This window comes from Aethina tumida, chromosome 7 (assembly GCF_024364675.1).
Source record: "Aethina tumida isolate Nest 87 chromosome 7, icAetTumi1.1, whole genome shotgun sequence".
NCBI lineage: Eukaryota > Metazoa > Arthropoda > Insecta > Coleoptera > Nitidulidae > Aethina > Aethina tumida.
Genome location: NC_065441.1, coordinates 2,602,563 through 2,623,041, shown reverse-complemented (window position 1 = coordinate 2,623,041; position 20,479 = coordinate 2,602,563). Strand labels below are relative to the sequence as shown.

The 20,479-nt window shown below is 31.4% G+C and overlaps 7 protein-coding genes across 7 annotated transcripts; 3 read left to right on the top strand and 4 right to left on the bottom strand.

Annotated features, from left to right (window-relative positions):
- Positions 1-159: 159 nt before the first annotated feature.
- On the bottom strand, positions 160-9,511 carry LOC109608242 (CD151 antigen-like). Its single transcript, XM_049969558.1, has 6 exons — positions 9,129-9,511; positions 1,433-1,634; positions 1,152-1,346; positions 930-1,103; positions 727-882; positions 160-666 (listed from the first exon to the last, which is right to left on the bottom strand). The coding sequence occupies exons 2-6, from the start codon at positions 1,499-1,501 to the stop codon at positions 463-465; spliced, it is 798 nt and encodes a 265-aa protein (XP_049825515.1). The 5' UTR covers positions 1,502-1,634; positions 9,129-9,511; the 3' UTR covers positions 160-462.
- On the bottom strand, positions 2,823-6,470 carry LOC109605077 (sorting nexin lst-4). The gene is made up of 3 exons (XM_020021646.2): positions 5,577-6,470; positions 3,914-4,630; positions 2,823-3,556 (listed from the first exon to the last, which is right to left on the bottom strand). The coding sequence occupies exons 1-3, from the start codon at positions 6,088-6,090 to the stop codon at positions 3,174-3,176; spliced, it is 1,614 nt and encodes a 537-aa protein (XP_019877205.2). The 5' UTR covers positions 6,091-6,470; the 3' UTR covers positions 2,823-3,173.
- A 614-nt stretch (positions 9,512-10,125) lies between the features above and the next one.
- On the top strand, positions 10,126-12,928 carry LOC109605070 (uncharacterized). Its single transcript, XM_020021638.2, has 6 exons — positions 10,126-10,352; positions 10,419-10,632; positions 11,526-11,760; positions 11,814-12,145; positions 12,232-12,398; positions 12,450-12,928. Exons 1-6 carry the CDS (start codon positions 10,233-10,235, stop codon positions 12,633-12,635), a joined length of 1,254 nt encoding a protein of 417 aa, XP_019877197.1. The 5' UTR covers positions 10,126-10,232; the 3' UTR covers positions 12,636-12,928.
- Positions 12,929-13,058: 130 nt separating this feature from the next.
- Positions 13,059-14,289, top strand: LOC109605074 (supervillin). The gene is made up of 3 exons (XM_020021643.2): positions 13,059-13,878; positions 13,934-14,151; positions 14,207-14,289. Exons 1-3 carry the CDS (start codon positions 13,236-13,238, stop codon positions 14,231-14,233), a joined length of 888 nt encoding a protein of 295 aa, XP_019877202.2. The 5' UTR covers positions 13,059-13,235; the 3' UTR covers positions 14,234-14,289.
- An 854-nt stretch (positions 14,290-15,143) lies between these two features.
- On the bottom strand, positions 15,144-15,757 carry LOC109605075 (uncharacterized). Its single transcript, XM_049969761.1, has 2 exons — positions 15,601-15,757; positions 15,144-15,536 (listed from the first exon to the last, which is right to left on the bottom strand). Exons 1-2 carry the CDS (start codon positions 15,655-15,657, stop codon positions 15,174-15,176), a joined length of 420 nt encoding a protein of 139 aa, XP_049825718.1. The 5' UTR covers positions 15,658-15,757; the 3' UTR covers positions 15,144-15,173.
- A 725-nt stretch (positions 15,758-16,482) lies between these two features.
- LOC109605064 (uncharacterized) lies at positions 16,483-17,081 on the top strand. The gene is made up of 2 exons (XM_020021633.2): positions 16,483-16,594; positions 16,649-17,081. Exons 1-2 carry the CDS (start codon positions 16,544-16,546, stop codon positions 17,015-17,017), a joined length of 420 nt encoding a protein of 139 aa, XP_019877192.2. The 5' UTR covers positions 16,483-16,543; the 3' UTR covers positions 17,018-17,081.
- Positions 17,082-19,669: 2,588 nt separating this feature from the next.
- LOC109605073 (uncharacterized) lies at positions 19,670-20,311 on the bottom strand. Its single transcript, XM_020021642.2, has 2 exons — positions 20,156-20,311; positions 19,670-20,096 (listed from the first exon to the last, which is right to left on the bottom strand). The coding sequence occupies exons 1-2, from the start codon at positions 20,210-20,212 to the stop codon at positions 19,728-19,730; spliced, it is 426 nt and encodes a 141-aa protein (XP_019877201.1). The 5' UTR covers positions 20,213-20,311; the 3' UTR covers positions 19,670-19,727.
- Between the last annotated feature and the right edge of the window lie 168 nt (positions 20,312-20,479).

Below are 20,479 nucleotides of genomic sequence, written 5' to 3'. Positions count from 1 at the left end.
GCGTATATTATAGTGTTGTTGAGAAATTGTGTCTAGAGCACATAAATAAAACAAAATTCTATTGTATAAAAATAATGTACACTAAATATACTAAAACTAAAATATATTTTTAATAAAGGTGGTGACTGTCCACATTACATAAATAAAACAAAATTAAATTGAGTAACTTTATTTAGGTATAAATATAAAATCACAGTCATATTAAAATAAGCGTTAACACAATTCAAGGAGACAAGACAATTAAAATCAGTGGAATAGTTGAAATGTGGTGACAACAATAATAATTATTAAAAACAATTATAAAACTAACATACATATAGATCTAAAAAGGGTGAGTAACAATAATTAGCACCCGTAACAAATAAATGCGGACTAGAAACTCTTTTATACGCTTGTTAAGTTTGCTACTAAGAAAAGGTGGTGGATTTAAGTACAAATTGATATGTTATTTGAAATAAATAACTATTTTTTATTTCCGGGTCGTTGTAAAGTGTTTTGGTCGCTGAGAAGCGGCGGCTCGACAGGATAGTCGTCGTTTTTCAGTTTCAAATAAAGGCACATTCCCAATAACACTCCAATAATATTGAAGGCGAACAAACCGATTCCTGTCGCACTCATAAACCACAAACATTCGCTCGAGTTTTGAGCAATTTTCTCTAAACAACCCTAAAACAAATCACCAGAGGAAAAATTAAACAATTTTAGTAATTCCTAAGAGATACCTACGCTAATGTTGATGTTGGATGGTCGGTTGCTGACTCTGGCGCAACCTTCGCTTATTGTTTTACAGCAGGAGTCCGGAATTTTCCTGGTTCTGTCGCTGGTGTGGTACCAGACGCTCTCCAACCAGTCTGCCACAACTTCCGAACCACAACACTTAAACTGTTTTAAAAATTAGACGAATTAGGGTGGTTTTGTTAGTTACTTACGGTCTCTTGTACTTGATCAGTTGCGCTCGTTATTCTGTCGTCAATTGAATATTTTACCATCAACGTTTCATTTAGATTCAGTTTCAGTTGGTCCTCCATACTTTCTTGGAACACGTAAGACATAACGCCCACCATTCCTTGTAGCAGAAATACGAACAGCAACACGAAAACATACTAAACATTCGGTAAATTTAGAATACACAACAGTAAAATTAAACTTACGCATAAAATGAAGATTTGATTATGTTTCGCAACGGACAGAAAACCGAATGGTACAGCAACAATCGCAACCAAAAGGCCGGAAGTAAACAAGGCGTATAACAAAGTAGGAAAACTGGCGGAAGGAAGTAATGGCACGTAAAAATGACTGTTGTAAACTATCCATGAAGAAATTCCAATCACCGCCACTCCAGTGATCTGAAACAAAACGAAAATAGGAGTGCAACATCTATTTTTGTCCGGCTGGAATCTAATTTTATTCGTGTTTATAATTATAAACTTACCAATAAGATAATATTGTAAATGGTTAACACTGTGCTAACACAGTCTGTACTACAGCACTTTTTCGCCATTCGACCATCAGAAATTTGCTTCTGTACCTTTAATTAGTCTCTAGATAAGCGGGAGAACGTCGAAACGGTTGTGATAGGTTGTTGGTTGCGATTATGAATGTGAAGCAGTTGTCCTGAACGTCTGACGTTGCATCTGAAATAAAACCGTCCGAAATAAAGGGATTGACCTAATTCAACAGTGTTCGATATTTGGGTTCAATTAGAATTGGAATTTCAATCGATACTTTTTACAATATTCGCAGAAATAATGAATTTTAATCAAATATTATAATTATAGTAACTTATGTATTAAAAATATCAGCTGTCCTATTTGAAATAGATTCCAGTAAATATAATATTTATAGTGTTTTCTTTTATTGTTGTGTTTGATATACACTATGCAAAAATTATAATTTTGCCTTACCAAGACCCTGATAAATAAGTATATATTGCTAATAGTTTACAGCTAAATCAGTCAGGCTTTACCTGTATTAATAAAAAATTTAGAGAAACAGGAGAAAGTGGAAGCTACCAAAAATATTCTGCAAGTTCGATAAATGGATAATATACATCCAATATCAAAAAACAATCCATTCTTATCGTCAATTTAACCCAGAGAAAATAAGATTTGATGATGTTTTAGAATTGTGAGAAGAAAATTACTGAATGAAGGTTTGTATGGCTAAAGAAGAGGGAATGTGAGTGCCCAATATCAATGTACTCAGAATCACATAACAGATGAGATGTAGGGTTTTTAATGATAAGTCTACGTTTAATTTATTTGAAATGACGATTTAGTTTATGCTAGATCTACAGAAACAAGACTACACAACACTCTTTGTGGAACACTTCTTTGTATAACTTACGTGGAAAGTATTTTGTAAACGAAAAACTAATTTGTTATAAAAACATATAGAAACGTTTAACAATTTTGTTTTTATCTAATATTGATGAGTTGGATTATTGAATAATTAATTTGATAAGTTATCTTGTTATGGTCTTAATTAGCTTATTTAAATCGTCAATATTTTAAGTATTCGTTTTTGAATATTTCTTATTTTTATATATGACTGATGTCACCGTTAATATACACTATCATTCATATGAAGAGCAACTTTAATAAATACAATAAGTGGACACCTCTAGGTATTTATAGCTTTGAAGAACGATTGAATATACGGTTTGGTTGCTTTACTTATGAACCCTGAAGGAAATATACATAAAAATTATGTAAATAAAGATATTCGAACATAAAGGGAGGTACGAAATCTTTAGACAATTATAAAATTAATTTAAATTTGTTTCTCTACATATGAGAGATAGTGTAGATAAACAAGTCAAATTATTTTTAAATGTTTATTAATAATATAAATTACATGTATAATAAAAATATATATAATACAAGTGTATACAAATTAAACAATAAATATACAAAATATGGAATTTCTACACAGCTCAAGAAATACTTACATTTACTCAATTAATATAAGAAAGTTAAACAATAGCAATATTACGGCAACAAGTGTATAAATTTGTTTGAATAGTATGTATAAAGATATATACAAAATATACACAATAAAATAATGATTCAGTTGCGCTCGAGTATAAAGAATTATTTTTGGTACAAGCACTGTTATTCGTAAAAACCGCCCAATCTCAATTACCCTGCTCACTTAAATTAACATAATTGCACTCAATCAAATTTGTCTAAAGTATCCTGCAACTGTCCCACAATATTCTGATAAAACTTCAACTGGTCCTGCAGGAATTGTTTCATCGCCATTCTTAGGTCGGTGTTCTTCTCCGTTTGGAAGTGATTGATTTCGGCGAAAACTGTATAGGTTAAAGTGTCGCATCTTTTCTTCAAGTCCGCCACCTCTCTGGGATTCGTCGCGTTCTTTTCTATCTCCCGTTTTTTCGACTCGGATTGTTTTTGAATGTGAATGATCTCGGGGAAACAGCTGGTAATTCCCTTGTAAATGTACAGTTTGTCGCATAACGTTTGCCAGTGATCCCGTGAAATTTCTTCAAATAAAGTGCCGATTTTTGTGTAAACTATGCCAATATTATGTATTTCTAAAAAAGTAAAATACTGATTAATGTTTGCAGCAGATAATTATACCGGTTTTGTTTTTCTGGAGTAAAATTTTTCATTGAATTTGAAAACGTTAATGGTTTTTAAAACACCATCCAAAAAGATACTTAAAGGTCCATCAACATTTTCAAATCCTACCAAAAATTTGAGTTTGGAAAATTTGTTCGTCGTATATTCCCCGAATGACCTTGTTCTACTCTCAGCTATATTGATTAGATAGATTAATTTACAGGCGCTTGACATTTAGGAGATAAGGTCAACGATTGTAAATTAAACAAACTCAACTCCTTGTTGTCACAGACCAGTTCACAGCAAATATTAAGTGAACAAGCACCTACCCCTTGAAACTTGTGAGGGTTCTTTGCTGTTCTTGTCGATGGCCGCCCCTAATGCGAAAAAGCTCTCCCCAATCCGCATATTCTCCCTCTTATACATATTACCGCATTTCCCCAACTGATCACCGCAAGTCTGCAGCAGTTTCTTAATTTGCTGATCCAACTTAATAACATACGCCGTTTCCTCGTCCAGTTTCCGGTCTGAGGTCAACAGTTCCTTTTCGGGCGCAGCGACGGTCAAACAGAAATTGGCCCCAGTAAAGGGGTCACGTTCCGCCTTCCGTTTGCCGTCCTTCCATTGTTTCTCGTCCGTGCAAGTAAGGAAGTGGTGCCAGACCTCGCTCTGCGAGAAAACCGGATGCCGGCACATGTAGTTGATGAACTCCTGCAGCTGCACTCGTCTGTGTTCGATGAATTGGTCCTCGTACCGGCCCGATATCTGTTTGTCGGGGAGCGGCGGTACCGCCAGCAGGTTGTACTTTTCAGTTAACCGGTTGTGCAGCCAGTCGAAGTGCTTGTAGCGTCGTGACACCTCGACATTGGAGAACGAGGGGGTGAGCGTGTACGCGATGAACGATTTCAGACCGCCCATTTTGGTCGCCTTCTTTGGCGAGTTGATTTGCACGGTATAGGGATTCGATATCGGTTCCCATGTTGATTGGGTGCCTTCACGGTAGATTTTTATATCGGGGGTGGGTGCTGGTACGCTTGTTGGGCCTCCTGAAATTATTCATATATAATTTCAGACATTTTTCTATCTTTTTGTCTATGGAAACTTCTTATCTGTTAAATAAATTTTGAATGGTACTGAAACATTTTATTTGTTGGTTGTTAATGTTATAATACAATTAATTTATAATTTTTTAAAGTGGTAATGGAAATTTTACATTTATGTTAACAGTGATGTAAAATATTATTTCTTAGAAAAATATATTTGTTAAACAAAAAATGTTTAATAAAATCTAAATTTCATTTTTATCTTTGTTAAAGTTTGAATAAATTGTCTAATATTTTCCATAAGAATGTGCTTAATTATGAGACAAACTGTAAATTCATTAAAGAATACATTTTTTAAATAAATTATGTAATATAACGTATGTAAACTAATATATAATGGCATATAATGTATATAGACAAAAAGATGATGAAACACTACTATTATTTAAAGTGTATAATTGTTTTTAGAGTAAAAAAATATTTACCAATAAATTATTACACACTAAAATTTTAATATTTAAACAGCCTTATCATAATGTTGATAACAAATGAAATATTAAAAACTAAAGAAAAAAATATTTAACAAATATTTTTATTTATCCATTGTTAAATTTGATAGTGAGTCAGAAAAAGAGTCATTGACTTTTTTATCAATTAACGTTCATTAATATGAGTAACAACCATATCTATTCATAAGAAAAAAGGCCGAGCATTATTTTTTAAGAAATTGAATGCATTCAGAATTTTGACTTCTTTTAAATTATTAATCTTTTATATCACTTTAAACTTAACAATTTTAAAATCTGTTGGAATCATCTGTAAGTACATTCATATTACACATGTGAGCAGTGATTCATAAATTATGAATTTTAATGATTATTTCAAAATATATAATTAAATTTTATTGATTGAAAGTATAATCAAAATTTGAAAAACGATAATTACCTACCTAACAAGTAACTCTCCAACCCCGATTTAACGATCTGCGAGAACCTGTTCAAAGTCTTCTTGGAAACAGTACCCTTGTTATCAAGTTGAGTGTTACTACCCCCCATTTGATCCCTGGCCATGTATGGCACCACAGGAACATTATGATTAGGTTCATTGCTATAATACCCCTCTTGTTTAACACTTCCCTGCCCTATTTCCGAATACGTATCATCATTATCCCAGTCATCATCCCAATCATCCTGGTCCTCAGTCGGTGAGCTCTTCTTCTCCCAGGCCTGGTTAAAAACAGGCGCGGGCATGGCCGGGGGAGATGTTTTATTATCGGAGGGCAAACGTTCGACGTAGGCCTGCGGGAACAGGCCCGACTTCCCCAAAACGTTCAAACCCTCCCACCAGCCCTCACCGACGTCGGTCCGCGTGACCGTCAGCACTTCTTGCGCCTTGATCGTCAGCTCAGCCGAGTCGGGCTCGCCCTCGAAGTCGTACAAGGCGATCACTTTGAATGTGCCCATTTTCTGGCCTGTTTTGACGTTTAACCTTAAAAACCACTGACACTTTTCACGCACTTAATTAATTTGTTTTTCCGCACAATTGTTGATCGATTTAGTTCACATATCACTGCAGTGTTGCGGCGATTTTGGTTGTTTGTGGTGTACGTTTTTTAGAGGGGCGACAAAGTAATAAAATGATATGGAGCATTCGTCATCATCTGTTGTATTGGATTTTTGACAATTGACGGTAGAGGGCGATGCAGTACTCTATTATCCAGAAACGTTTATCGTTATCGAAGTATTAGCTGCTATATTATATTTGTGTAATTGTAAACATATTTTGCGGTTTTTATTTATCTAAAATTGACCTGTTTTGTTTTTTTTATTTGTGTGTTACAATTACAGAATATTTTCTTAACAAATCGCATATATCTATCCTTGTCTATTGCATATGTAAACATATATATCTCTCTCACTTTAATTGGTGTTCATATTTTGTCTGTTTAAATAATTAAATAATATAAATATTTTAAATTAATAACAATCAACTATTGTTGTGTTTTGTTTTGAAGGAAAAATTAGTATAATCTGAAATATTTAGATGATTTAAATTTACTAATTTATTTAACCAAACTAGGAAATAAATGATTTTAAGAAAATAATTAATAACATTAACTGTGAGCTACTTCAAGTAAAATTTGAAAAAAGAAATAATTCACCACAAAAGCAAAAAAAAATTAGAGGGTCTTTTGCAGATTTTCCAAATATGAGTAATTTTGAATATATAACATATATTAAAATTTAATAAAATATTTTCATTCTTTTAATGAAATTAATTTTTATTATATTATATTTTATAGTTTTTAAATATCACCAAATTTAATATATTAAAAAATTAGTTAAAATATTTTTTTATTAAAAATATTTAATTTAATAGTTGAATATTAAGTTTATTTAAATATTAATGTACATAAATTGATTCAAATATTAAAATTCTGAGAAGTAAAATAAAATAATTTAAAATATTTTAATGAAACTGAAATTTATTTTAAGTGTAAATAAAATAATTTAAAAATTTTGTACAGTATATACAGTAATGGGCATAATCACAACAATTAATTAGGAATCTACATTTAATTTATTTAAAAAAGGGGTTTTAGTTTAAAAGTATTGGTTAAAGGTTATTGTAATAATTATAATTTATTTTAGATATTATCGTAAGTGTATTAAAAATATATTATTCTGAATGATAAAATGATTTAAATAAAACCTGCACTTGAATTCTCATTAAAATTGGTTGAATAAAGTTTAAAATATATTTTTAACCTTTTATAATTATAATTTTTTTATCTATATACTGGAATTGTTTAATATTTTGTATATTTTAGGTAATTTAATCACACCTTCTTTTCAGTTTAAAAAATAACAGAGATCAGTTTTATTTTTAACCACGTTATTTATTACTCCTGCATATAGTTAAAAAATTGTGTATCAATTTGCAGATATCTAATCAGACATTCTCTTTTATCTTCAATAAATAATAGAGAAATAACTGTTCGTTTTATTATTAATCGATAAATTTGTTCTTTCTACATTTAATGTTATAATATAGCAGTGGCAGCAAATATCTTCATTACCCTTTGAAAATAAAAGACATGGCCAGCAAAATAATTTATTAATTACTGTACTTTCCCTTAGCTAATCAAGTTTAACTTATTAATTGGAATTGGACTCCATCAAATCAACAACGTTTATTATGTTAATAAATTTTGTGTTATTGTAGTTGGACACCAATAAATGAAAACCCTTTCCCTAACTGAATCCTCCAGACACACTCACAATAAAGTAATTTTTAAAACTAAAAAATTGGCTATTGATTCTTAGCTATTGGCTACTATTACAACAATAGTCCGTACTTGGATATTGAAACCAAATAGAAATATTCAACATTTACTTATGAAACGAATTGGCGGCAAGAGACACATTTAAAAGTGCCTCCGAAGAACTTGCGCACAAAATATTCATTGAAATTTAATGTAAAACTGTTATTACTTGTTTAATTGTTGGTTTTACAACATATTACCATTCTAGATTTGTTTAAATATTAAGTTATATTCTATTTTGAAGGATATAAACTTAAAAAAAGTATTTTAGTATTAACGTATTTTATTAAGTGAGTGCCTCTGAGTAGCTGCCACTTGATTATAGTAAATAATACATACTATATTTCAAATAAAAGTGAAAATTGTACACGAATTGTACATAATTGAACATATTATTATATATTTTTTGTAAAACCTAATCATATTTTCTTAAGCTGTGGAACAACGAATGTAATTGATTGAAATCTATTTATATAGTCACATAAATTTTAAAAATATTTTGAAATAAAAGGTGCAAAATTTTTATATTTTTATTACTATTAAAATAATAATAAATATTCACATAAACAACCTAAAAATGAACCTTTGTTCTTTTCTTTTTTGGAAATAATAATTTTTATTAGCCAAACAAATTGAAAATAACTTGTTAACACTAAAGGTAGACAAAATGTTGTTCAGGGTTCCTCATTATAAAACGTTAATTTGAAATATACCTACACAATGTCAATTTGGTAAATGCCCATTAAAAGCTTATCACTGTAAGTAAGTAATTAAATACGCATAATACCTATGAATTAACCACGTATTACTTAAGTTCAGCGCATGTTTTAACAATATTATTAATTTTAATGTTCTTTAAAACATTTTATAATATATAAATGGTTTAAAAGAATGTATATACATAAAAATTACATCACCTGCTACAAACTGAATTCATTTAATTAAATGAAACATTTTAGTGACATAAAACATCTTACTTTGCGTTTGAACAAGCAGTAGAACTTGGCAAACAGTCTAATTAATACTGAATTTGTATTCAGGGTTACGCACTATGTGTAATCAGTTAATTTTAACCTTGCTATGCAAATAAATTTTAATCAATATTAGTCCGCAACTTTTATTCCATTTCACCAAAAATATTTTCCTAGCAAAACGTTTCGTCACTTATTTACTTACTATCATTAAAATGCACGGTGTTCTCCACACAAAATTGATATTGTTCCCAGTCCCGTAAAATGTAAACAAAAACAATAGTTGCCGCACAGAAAACTATTACGTAAACAGCAAACCGACCGACAACAAAGTCAACCAAGAACTGATGAGACACGTTTTCCCCGTGTACGGTTTGTTGCCCACGTGATTTCTATTCATGAATTCGGTGTCCGAATTGAAATGCACGGCCGTTTTCTTGTTCCCGTAGGCCGTTCAGTTTCCTACGGAAGCGGTTTTTCCGCGTCGGAATCATACTATACGTATATGGCGAACGGTGATTTTGGGTCACAGCCGTTTTGTGTTTGTGAAACGTGCTGTTTACTTTTCTGGGATCGAACGCGTTGAGAAATTGATGTTTTGGTTGATTTGTTCGAGTACCGATTGCATTTCCTGTCATTGTTAAATAAAAGCCTTGGAAAAATTGTTAACTGAAAACAATTGTTTTATTAATTGCTAATGTTGTGTCGCTTTTAATTGTTGCATTAATATAAATAAATGATGGGATGGGACGTTTAAAAACAACAATTATAAGTTTAAAATATAATACTACTGCTAGTAATACGAATAAATTAATTTGAAATAAATAAATAAATAATTTTATATTATGTACTTACACATTTATATATTTTACAGATTTAATTTATTAATGAAATTATTTTTTAAACCTGCTTTTTAATATATTATTTGATTGTTTATATAACATAAAGTCGTCTTGATTCAAATAAAAATAGAATCAGCTGTAACCTCGAGTGCATTTTGCCCTACCCCCGTAAAATTCGTCACAAAAATAGATGCGACGTTGCCATCGTCCCTGTCAACATCAATTTTCTCTGACGAATGTAATAAAAAACAAAAATTTACTTTCAACAATTCGAGTGAATTTTAATAAACCCACGCGCAAATAAAACAGTTCATCTAAACATATTTATAAAACGCAGTCGACTTGGCAACGTGGCAACCATAACCTCAACAATTTGTTTTGATTCGAAGTGTTTTCACAATGGCCATTGTGGTTGAAGACAGTTCGTTTGTTGTACTTGAAGAGTACGCATAAATAACTTGGTGACAATGGATGTGCTCCCTGTAGAGATAATTGAATTGATACTTATGAAATGTGACGGCAAAACATTGCTCAATTGCAGACACATTGACGACAAAACTGCAGAAATTGTGGACTATTTATCACAGGTAAGCTATTAATCAATAAAAAATAAATACTTAACCTGTAATTGAATTATTTTTTATGTGGTAAAGAAAACGCAAATATGGAAATGGTGTTGCAATGAAGATATACCCAAGAATGAAATGGTTGACTATTGTCGGAGATATACTGGAGGGTATCAAGATTATAGGAAATGGCTACATATTTATCAAAATTGGTATGCCTGGCATAACCCCTCAGATATTACTTGCAAAATGAAAGGAACACCTGTTGAAATTTCAAGAATCTCTTGCTTGGCTGTGTTAGGTACTGAAAATACAAACAAAATTGTCGAATGAAAATGATTTATAAACAAGTTGGTTATATATTTGAAAGAGTTGTCTAAGACAATTATTTAGCAATATAGAAGAGGATATGTATAATGATCAATATTTGGTCTATTTTTCATTTAAATTACAGCAAAATAGTAATTGTGTATGAAAATAGACTTAAAAATTATTGAAAGAACATGTAAACCTCATAATATTCACTACAAAGGTCATTATACAGGATGTCCCAGAATATGTGATTAATCTCCTGAATTCAGATAGAACACACCAGAATAATAGGAAAAGTTCCTATAATTTTCTTTTCTACGGTCTTTTTTATTTAGATACAGGCTCGTAATGGACGCCCCCCTGAAATCATTTGTTTTCAAATAACTTTTGATGTACTAGGTGGAATTGAATATTTTTTTAATATGATGGTAACCCGGAAAGTCTCTCTAAAATTGGCCATTTAAATTATATTTGGCTTATTTAGTTTGCCCTGGACAGACTAGTTCTGAAAGTTTAATGTTATTTTTTGTTACACCCTGTATGTAAGGCACAGCAATAATATTTTTAAACAGCATAAACCTTTAGCATTCAGGGTGTTCCTGGCAAACTATATAAGCTGAATGTAATTTAAGCAGCCCATTTTAAGGAGAGCTATCTGGTTACCATTATATTAAAAAATTATTCAATTCCACCCAGTATTTCAAAAGTTATTTAAAAATAAATGATTTCCAGAGGCGTTCATTATGGGCCCGTATCTCCGTAAAGAAGGCCATAGAAAACTTGTCCTATTATTTTTAAGTGTTATTTTAGATTTTGAGAGATTTCCCACATATTCTGGGATAACCTGTATATATTATATCAATATATAAATATAATTTTTAGGAAATTTGGTTGCGGTTGGTTCCGAAGACGGACGTTTAAAAGTTTACAGAGACCACTGGCAGCTCCTCCACTCGTCCAGACACTTTTCAGTCCGGATAATCGGGGTGGAGTTCCTCTGCCGCGACGACAAAAACCTGGATGAGGTTAACATATTAATTGCGTTCTCGAAAGGCTTTAAAGTCATGGCGCTGACCGGTCCCGACGAAAGGACGATTTACGGCAGCAAATCATATAGGTAACGCATACGCTTGTTTCAAATAGTACGGTTTTAACAAATAATTATTGCAGCGTGTTCCAAGATCACATATGTTACGAAACGGAGGGTGGTAGGACGACGATAAGTAAAATTCAATCGCTGGACGAAGAGATCGACGAAAAAGTGCTGTGGTTCTCGCGCATTTACTCACCTACTCGCATAGTCTGTCAGAAGATGTGGAACGGTGTCTGTACGTTTTTGATCAATGATAGGATCAAATACGTGCGATACGAGAATCCGGAAATCACACCCATGGAAGCCCTCACCGAAAGAACCAGCGTGGATTTTAATTTCACCTTGAGGGATAATAGTTATAAGACGCAAATAAGGAAAATTTTGAGGGACGAAGCTATCGTCAGTACATGTTGGTTGATTTTTGTTTCTGCTTTTATAAACATGTTTACAAATTTATGTAATTTAATAATAATTATTACTTTATGTTGTTTCCAGATAAAAACGATAGTCACCACAAATCGGAATATATAGAGTTCTGCTTGTTGAACGAAACAAACGGTTACAGCACCAAATTGTTTAACAGCAGCGAAATTTTCAACTCCAGTATTTCGTGCATCCATCTCTATGGCAATACATTAATTCTGGGAGTCGACATCGGAAACGTACATATAATTGTCTTATTTTTGAACATTATTTAATTAAATTTTTTGTAGATTTACATTTACCATGTTGGGTCCTGGAAAAACTTGAATTTAAGAGATTATGATAGGAAAATAATAGTAGGAAGACATCCGATAATGGCCATTGATGTGAAGGAAACCGAATCCGAAAGAATATTTTATATTGCCAGCAAATTTTGCGTGCATGAACTATCCGGATTTTCGGTCAAATATAAATAATTTCTAGAAATATTTTTTCTCAGTTTTAATTATTGATAATACTTTTATGGAAAGTATTCCATTTTAAAAGCCAAAAACTTGATTCAATTTGTGATGTTAGAGTATTCAATTTAACTTGTGATTTTATTTATTTTTTTAAATAGTTTTATATATAATAAAAGTTTGCATTTCTCACGTTGTTTTTTCTCAATATTTAATAATTAAGTAAAATTAAAGCTAAGAATTTGTTATTTAATATATTTAATTTCAAATTGTTGTATATATATTTTTATATAATAAATATTTGAATCATACAGGTTGTTTTTCTAATAATATCAGTTGTAGCTTGACAGATAATAGTTTAAGTTATTTACAAACAAGATAAGATTGCGCAACGAGACTTAATTGATCTTCACTAAGATGTGTGACGTGGTGGATTTCATGGTTAGCAGTGCTCAAAACGAATATAAATTTTACGTTGACTATCACAATTTAAACAGAGGTCCCTGCCAAGACGCAAAAATAAACACAAAACAAGTAACATGTTGGAAAATTGTGGAAAATCAATTAGAAAATCAGCCGGACAATTTGCACGGGGTGTTTTCAGACTGCGAAACGTATATGATGAAATGGAAGTTCCAGTTTGAGGCAGAGGGTGAGTTGTTGGATGAAACGTTATTTTTCTTTTGGAAAGGCCAAAACGCTACCAAAGGTTACTCACCGCTGCCCGCGGAATTTGAAAACGAACAAACCATCGTCGAACGCGTCGTACAATGGAGCGAACCTCCGGTGTTTTTCAGGATTTTCGACGATGTTATCACAACGTCCGGAAATGATGGTCAATCGAATCGTCTGTTCGTGTTCAGAGGTGAACTCGAGGGGGAAATACATTTCTACGAAGTACCTTGTTTGAAGTCGAGTTTGAGGAGCAAATCTAGTTTTGTACTTGTACAAACCGACTTGAAAAAAGCCACTGTTTGGCATGGTGTTAACTCGCCAGAAATTTACAAGAAAAAATCTTTAAATCGATTTGAAAAACTATTCGGATTTCCTGTTACTAGTAGTGAATCGTTAATTGATTTGGTACCAGGGAATAATGATTTTCTAACAGTTCATTGCAATGATAATTTTACGCCCAAACTGTTCTATTTAAATTCTATAACTGGTGAATTACAAGCGACTTTGGTCCAATATTCCTTAGCTTCCCATCAAATTGCCAGATATCCATTTTTGCATTCGCATCTTTATAGTGCTATAACTCCAGGTACGTTTTAAACATTTGGGTGCACTTAAAAATATTTCACTATTTTTATTTTTAGCAAGTTTTATATTAGACAACTATTCAGAAGTTTGGCTTTGGACTGATTCTAACGAAGAGGAAAATTTAAAAGAATGTAAAAAAATAATAATAGAATATACAAAAAGGGTTAAAATTATTAGAAACATCCCGATTGTGATGAAACACGTTATTGCCGGTTGTGAACCACTCGATTTCATCCATTTGTTTCCATATTGGCCTAAAATATCCACCAGACAAGTAAGTTTTATTGAAATTAATTAAGTTCATAAAATTACAATTTTCTTGTTTTTAGGAGGTGGATATTATAGTTGAAGGATGAATCGTATTTTCTGTAATATTAAATGATTTTAAAAATAAATGTTTTATTTCGTTTCATTAATTGTTTAAATTTGACATTAAATAAACTAATTTGGCCAAAATAATAATACAAATTTATACAGTAAAAACAGGATACTCCCATAAAATTGTATTTTTTGTCCGATTTTTTATACATATTTTACTTATATATGTATAGATTATAATGTCACGAGTTTGGTCCTAAACGAAAACACACTGGGTATTTTTTTAGCCATGAAAATTGAAGAAGTCATACCAGCAAATTTTTTAAAGCAAATCTACTACACCACTGAATTAAGCATCCCGTGAATTGAGTATATACGAAGTTTCATAAAAAATTATATATAATCGTAATTTTGTGGAAAAATTAAAAATCAAATATTCTTGAAAAATAGTGTGCAATTTTTGACAATTTATTCCGTAGACTAATTGATTTGATTCATAAAAAATATGATTTTTATTTATTTCATAGAATTGTGAATAAGCATTTTTGTATGAATATTCGCATATAGCCATTTCTGACGGTACTTAATACAGTGGTGTAGTTAGATTTTCTATAAACAATTTGCTAGTATGATTTCTTCAATTTTCATATCTAAATAATTACCCCGTGCATTTTGGTTTTAAGTTATAAAACATGACATTTTATCAAAATATAGCATATTTTTATGCTTTACAATAGCAAGAAAGGTGTCAAAATCGGAATAAAATTACAAATTTATAAGGGTCTCCCGCTTTCAAATGGGCCACACTTTATTTTATAATACTTCAAATTAAATATTTTAAAACAATTAAATTCTTGTGAAGTAATTAGTATTACCAAACCACAAAATAATACCAGAAATAATTATCAAAATATTTATTTATTGAACTAAATGAATATATTACAAAATTTAATGAAAATTATGGAAAACTGTAAATAATTACAGCTGGTACAAAATGGAACCAACAGCTTCACGTTGACACTTGACCAAAGAAACAGCTGTTTCCTCGGGGGTGTCTTTGTCAACCAAACAGGCCTGCAATTTGGCCATGTCGGCGGCGTCGTAATGTTCGGCCCATTTGCTCCTCAACAGATCAGTATTCAGTTTTCCATCCTCTTTGATGACGTTAGCGATTTTAGCCATGCATAAAATGTGAGGTCTCAAGTTCTTGACTTCGGATGCTTTGCCCTCTTGGATGAGTTTCAAAGAACCTTTTGGGACAGCGGTTGCGGGGTCAGTTTGACATTTTTCGTGGGCTTCTCTCACTTTTTGTTTGTCTTCGTCCGAAATGGGTTTGATCAGCTAAAGTTAATGGTTAATGGTCATAGTTTTGATGTCAAACAATATGCAATAGAAGTTAACTTACGCCTGCTGCGGTGATTCCCAGGACCAGGGCGAAGACGAGGATGGCGTACTTGTTCATTTTTGATTTTGTTCTGTAATAAAACTAATTTAGACCTAGTCAGATATTCTTTATATACCTACGAATGTGCATGAACTGTGGCCCGTGACATTTTAGATTTTGAATGCCAGTCGAGTCAATTCACGTCTTATCTATTCCGAATCTGATCCTACGACTTCTTTTCGAAGAACCAACAATATTGTTTATGTGATACAGGATTTTTCCATTTTTTAAATACACATTTAAACTATTTATTTATAAAATAAATAGTAATTTATTTTTTATTTTTTGTTCCATTAACTTATACGTGGCCTCAGCAGTTGCTGAATACTTTTATTTATCTATTTTTGTTTACTAAATCATTGCAATAAATTATTTTAAACACACTTTTTATGAATATTTAGTTGTAACATTTTAATTGACTTCAAATCAAAAAATTGTTATTAAATTATTGAATTAAATATAGTCATTAAATTAAATACAATTCATGAATTGAATTTAATCATTGATACTTGTGAACAAGTCCCTATTTTATGTAAAGGGAGGTTTCTTTTAAATCAAACATTCTTATTAGGGAACATAATATAATTGCAAATCTCAATAATTCTAGATATTGACAAGACCTAGTTTAGTATGTTTCTTTCTATAATTTGTTATTGTTTATCAATTATAGTTTATTTGTTTCGCTAAATGTTTTGAAAAATTAGGTTTATTCCATAATTCCTAATTTTTGTTTATATATTATTTGTTTTTGAAAAAGGAATGATTCCATTTGGTATTGATAAGACGTGAAATAAATTGGTAAGCACTTTTTGTTTACAAGCCAAAATTTAAACAATCATCTTGGATATATAAAGAGGCCCAGCTTGGATATATAAATCAGTTCAATTACAAAACTGAATAAAAAATGAAAGCCTTCCTCGTCTTCGCCCTCGTCCTGGGAATCAGTGCAGCAGCCGTAAGTCCATCAATATTTTTCTATCACACCAAAAACTGTGACGTCTAATTTTAGCTGATCAAACCCCTTACGGATGAAGAAAAACAAAAAGTGAGAGCTGCCCACGAAAAATGTCAAACTGACCCCGCAACCGCTGTCCCAAAAGGCACTTTGAAACTGATTCACGAGGGCCACGCCTCTGAGGTCCAGAACTTGAGAGCGCACATGTTGTGTATGGCCAAGATAACCAAAGTCATCAAGGAGGACGGAAAACTCAACGTCGACCTGTTGAAGACCAAATGGGCCGAACATTACGACGCCGCCGACCTAGCCAAGTTGCAACATTGCTTGGTTGATAAGGACACTCCTGAGGAGACAGCTGTTGCTTTGGCCAAGTGCCAGCGTGAAGCTGTCGGTTCCATTTTGCACCATCATCATGAATAATTTTTCGTTGTTTTTTTTAATTGTTAAATCGATTAATAAATAATAAAATAGATTTTAAAGCGAATATTGAGTTTTATTTGTATATTAAGTAAGTATAACTATTAATATTATTGCTTGGTTGACAAGGACACTTCTGAAGAGACTCTTGTTGCTTTGGCTAAGTGTCATCTTGAAACTGTCGTTGCCGTTTTGCACCACCATCATAAAAAATTATTGTTTTGTTTTTTTTTTAATTGTTAATTGACATATATTTTATCTTTATTTTTGAGTTGTATTTGTATATTAAGTAAGTGTTAATAAAATATACACAAGTAAGGGCTTTTATAAATAACTGATAAATTTTATAAATATTTTCACTTTATCTGAACTATAACCCTTAAAAATAATATCGCAAACAAATTAACTTATGCAAATTTTGATAATGTTTCACCATAAAATATTCTGCATTTCAATGCTTACCAATGAACTTTCTTTAATGATTAATTTGCAAGTAATAAAATATATTTTATAAAACGAAGACAAAAAAATGTTTGCATATCTTGACCTTGTTGATTTACACTATCACTCACATGTAGGGCAACTTTAGAAAATTTCGTTTGTCTTAATAAGTTATGCAGTATGTTTGATAACAACATTACAGCAATATAATTGTTTATTAATGAGTTTAGTTAAAGTATTTATCAATATTTGAAAACAATTCAAGAGTCAAAAGTACAGCCACTATAAAATAAAACAACCTTACGTACATTTAGCCTTCCTTTATTTATCTACTATTTTTAATTACTTCTAAACATCCAGTGGATCCATATTAAACCCAGAAAAACATCCCCAAATTATAATGCCTCCTCCACCATGCTTCATATTAGGTCAGATTTGAATAATTGGAACCGACTTCATCGGAAAACAAAATTGTTTTCCATTGCTCATCTGCCCAGTTTATATGTTTTCTTGCAAGAAGCTCTTCTTTTTGCAGAAACGAAGGGCTTCTTTGCTGATTTCCTAGAATACAGACCAGTTTCATTAGTCTTCATTTTATAGTACTCATCGAGACCCTGACTTGGTTTATTTCTTGATTTTATTAATTTAAAGCATATTTGAAAAACTCAAAAATTATTTTTTCAACCACGATCATATTCAGAATTGATATCTTCTTAAATAATCCAAAAGACATTTAAAATATTCCATGTCCAGCTCACACATCGTCTGAAACATAAAAAGAATTTGAGACTAGATCATGGTGTAAGTATACCAACTTCGTCTTTGACCTCATCCTGAGAATCACCGTAGCAGCGGTGATGTGTGTCTTGACTTAATCAAACGAAGAGAAGAAAAAGAATATTTGGAAAAAGGTCAAGAAGAATGCCAAAGTGACGTTCCATTAGCAGTTTAGAGAGATTTTTTGAAACCGATCCAAGAGGGCTAAGTGTCTCTTAAGTCAAAAACTTCAGTCCTCATATCTTATACTTGGCCATAAACTTAATAAGAATTATAAAAAATTCAATGCTGATCCACACTTGTTTGGTTGACAAGGACATTCCCGAAAACAAGTGTTAACATGAAACTATTGGCTCATTTTTGTACTATCAATACCATTATTTATATTATTTGATCATGTAAAATATTTATTTATGTCAATCAATATATTCTGAATAATATTATTTTTATTTACTGTTTTGTTTCTAAATTATACAAAAAATATATGATAAATTTAACTGTATAATAAATTATACATATATTAATTATATTTGGAAATCGGGACACCTTTTCAAATTCTTCCTTGCAACCTTTTGATGGTAATTGCTTTTAAATCGGTTAGTAAGTTAGTAAGAATATAAAACTAAAGTTGTTCCTAAAACTAGATATCAAAAAAGCCATTTCATAAAAATATATTACCTCATTTCTGAACCTTCTATAAATGTTATAATAATAAATTTTCTTTACTAATATGTGTCGCCAAAACCAACATTTGAAATTGTAAATAAAAACTATCCAGTAAGATTTTATGTTTAATCAATACTGAATCTGTTTGTTTGGCGTGGTTTGGAAAACTAATCATTTTTATTTAGTAGTTTTTTAAACGATTTTAAAACCATTATTATGTTTTAAAATAAAGTTGATAATAAAGTAAATGTTTTAATGTATTATGTAATTGATAAATACAAATATTTCCATATCGTTGATGTTATTATCTGAACTATAACTCTTAAAAATTAAATCAAAAACAAATTAATTTATGCATTATTTGATAACTTTTGCACCATTAAATGTAAATAAAATGTTTTTTATAGAACGGCGTTTAAAAATAAAATTTAGTTTTCACAATCAGTAAATAATAAAAAGAAATAATAGATTTTAATATATTTATTTAATATTAATACCTATTTGACGTGATTTAATAAAAAAACTAATGATGAATATGGTGCGAAATGGTACCGACAGCCTCACGTTGACATTTGGGCAAATCATCGGCGTCGTAATGTTCAGCCCATTTGCTCTTCACGAATTCGATGTTGAGTTTTCCGTTCTTGACTTGGGCAGTTTTACCTTTTTGGATGAGTTTCAAGGAACCATTTTCGAGGCCTGTTTTCTTATTGAACGGTGTTTAAAAATAAAATTTAGTTCCCACAATCAGTAAATAATATAAACAAATAATAGATTTTAATATATTTATTTAATAATAATACCTATTTGATATAATTTAATAAAAAAATTAATGATGAACGTGATGCAAAATGGAACCGACAGCCTCATGTTGACATTTGGCCAAATGAGCGGCGGTGTTTTCGGGGGTGTCCTTTTCGACCAAGCAAGGTTCCAACTTGGCCAAATCGGCGGCGTCGTAATGTTCGGCCCATTTGCTCTTCAAAAATTCGACGTTGATTTTGCCGTCCTCATTGATGATTTTGTTGGTCTTGGCCATGCACAAAATATGTGGTTTTAGGTTCTTGACTTCGGCAGCTTTACCTTCATGGATGAGTTTCATGGCACCTTTTTCGACGGCGGTTGCGGGGTCGGCTTGGCATTTTTCGTGGGCGTTTTTCAAGGCTTGTTTTTCAGCGTCGGTGATCGGTTTGATCAGCTACAATTGAACGTTACGGTTTCGATGTTTGAGACAAGAAATGTTTGATGGGAACTTACTTCGGCTGTGGCGTAGGCCAAGACGAGGGCGAAGACGAGGACGGCGTACTTGTTCATTTTTTAGTTTTGTGATTACACTAGTTTGCTCATAGGCTCGACTTCTTTATATATAGTTAAAGAAATGTATGAACTGTGACCCGTGACATTCTAAATTGTAAACAGAAACTGCCTACCGAGTCATTTGTATGTTATCTGTAATGAATCGGATCATTTGACCTGATTTTGTACAATAAACAATTTTTATGTAACGTATTGTTATAGCCCCAGCTATTAATAAAATCATATTTTTCCTTAGCGATTCTTCTGTTGAATTTTCTACAAAAA

Bases quoted from the DNA above. Each gene is read 5' to 3' on its own strand.
- LOC109608242 (XM_049969558.1), bottom strand. From the start codon at position 1,501: ATGGCGAAAAAGTGCTGTAGTACAGACTGTGTTAGCACAGTGTTAACC. The intron at 1,347-1,432 runs GTAAGTTTATAA...GTTTTGTTTCAG, and splicing joins TTTACAATATTATCTTATTG to ATCACTGGAGTGGCGGTGAT. The intron at 1,104-1,151 runs GTAAGTTTAATT...CCGAATGTTTAG, and splicing joins ATCAAATCTTCATTTTATGC to TATGTTTTCGTGTTGCTGTT.
- LOC109605077 (XM_020021646.2), bottom strand. From the start codon at position 6,090: ATGGGCACATTCAAAGTGATCGCCTTGTACGACTTCGAGGGCGAGCCC. The intron at 4,631-5,576 runs GTAGGTAATTAT...GAATAATTTCAG, and splicing joins GTTGGAGAGTTACTTGTTAG to GAGGCCCAACAAGCGTACCA. The intron at 3,557-3,913 runs GTAGGTGCTTGT...TTACTTTTTTAG, and splicing joins ACCCTCACAAGTTTCAAGGG to AAATACATAATATTGGCATA.
- LOC109605070 (XM_020021638.2), top strand. From the start codon at position 10,233: ATGGATGTGCTCCCTGTAGAGATAATTGAATTGATACTTATGAAATGT. The intron at 10,633-11,525 runs GTACTGAAAATA...TATAATTTTTAG, and splicing joins CTCTTGCTTGGCTGTGTTAG to GAAATTTGGTTGCGGTTGGT. The intron at 11,761-11,813 runs GTAACGCATACG...TAATTATTGCAG, and splicing joins TACGGCAGCAAATCATATAG to CGTGTTCCAAGATCACATAT.
- LOC109605074 (XM_020021643.2), top strand. From the start codon at position 13,236: ATGATGAAATGGAAGTTCCAGTTTGAGGCAGAGGGTGAGTTGTTGGAT. The intron at 13,879-13,933 runs GTACGTTTTAAA...TTTTATTTTTAG, and splicing joins TTATAGTGCTATAACTCCAG to CAAGTTTTATATTAGACAAC. The intron at 14,152-14,206 runs GTAAGTTTTATT...TCTTGTTTTTAG, and splicing joins CTAAAATATCCACCAGACAA to GAGGTGGATATTATAGTTGA.
- LOC109605075 (XM_049969761.1), bottom strand. From the start codon at position 15,657: ATGAACAAGTACGCCATCCTCGTCTTCGCCCTGGTCCTGGGAATCACC. The intron at 15,537-15,600 runs GTAAGTTAACTT...CATTAACTTTAG, and splicing joins TGGGAATCACCGCAGCAGGC to CTGATCAAACCCATTTCGGA.
- LOC109605064 (XM_020021633.2), top strand. From the start codon at position 16,544: ATGAAAGCCTTCCTCGTCTTCGCCCTCGTCCTGGGAATCAGTGCAGCA. The intron at 16,595-16,648 runs GTAAGTCCATCA...GTCTAATTTTAG, and splicing joins TGGGAATCAGTGCAGCAGCC to CTGATCAAACCCCTTACGGA.
- LOC109605073 (XM_020021642.2), bottom strand. From the start codon at position 20,212: ATGAACAAGTACGCCGTCCTCGTCTTCGCCCTCGTCTTGGCCTACGCC. The intron at 20,097-20,155 runs GTAAGTTCCCAT...GTTCAATTGTAG, and splicing joins TGGCCTACGCCACAGCCGAA to CTGATCAAACCGATCACCGA.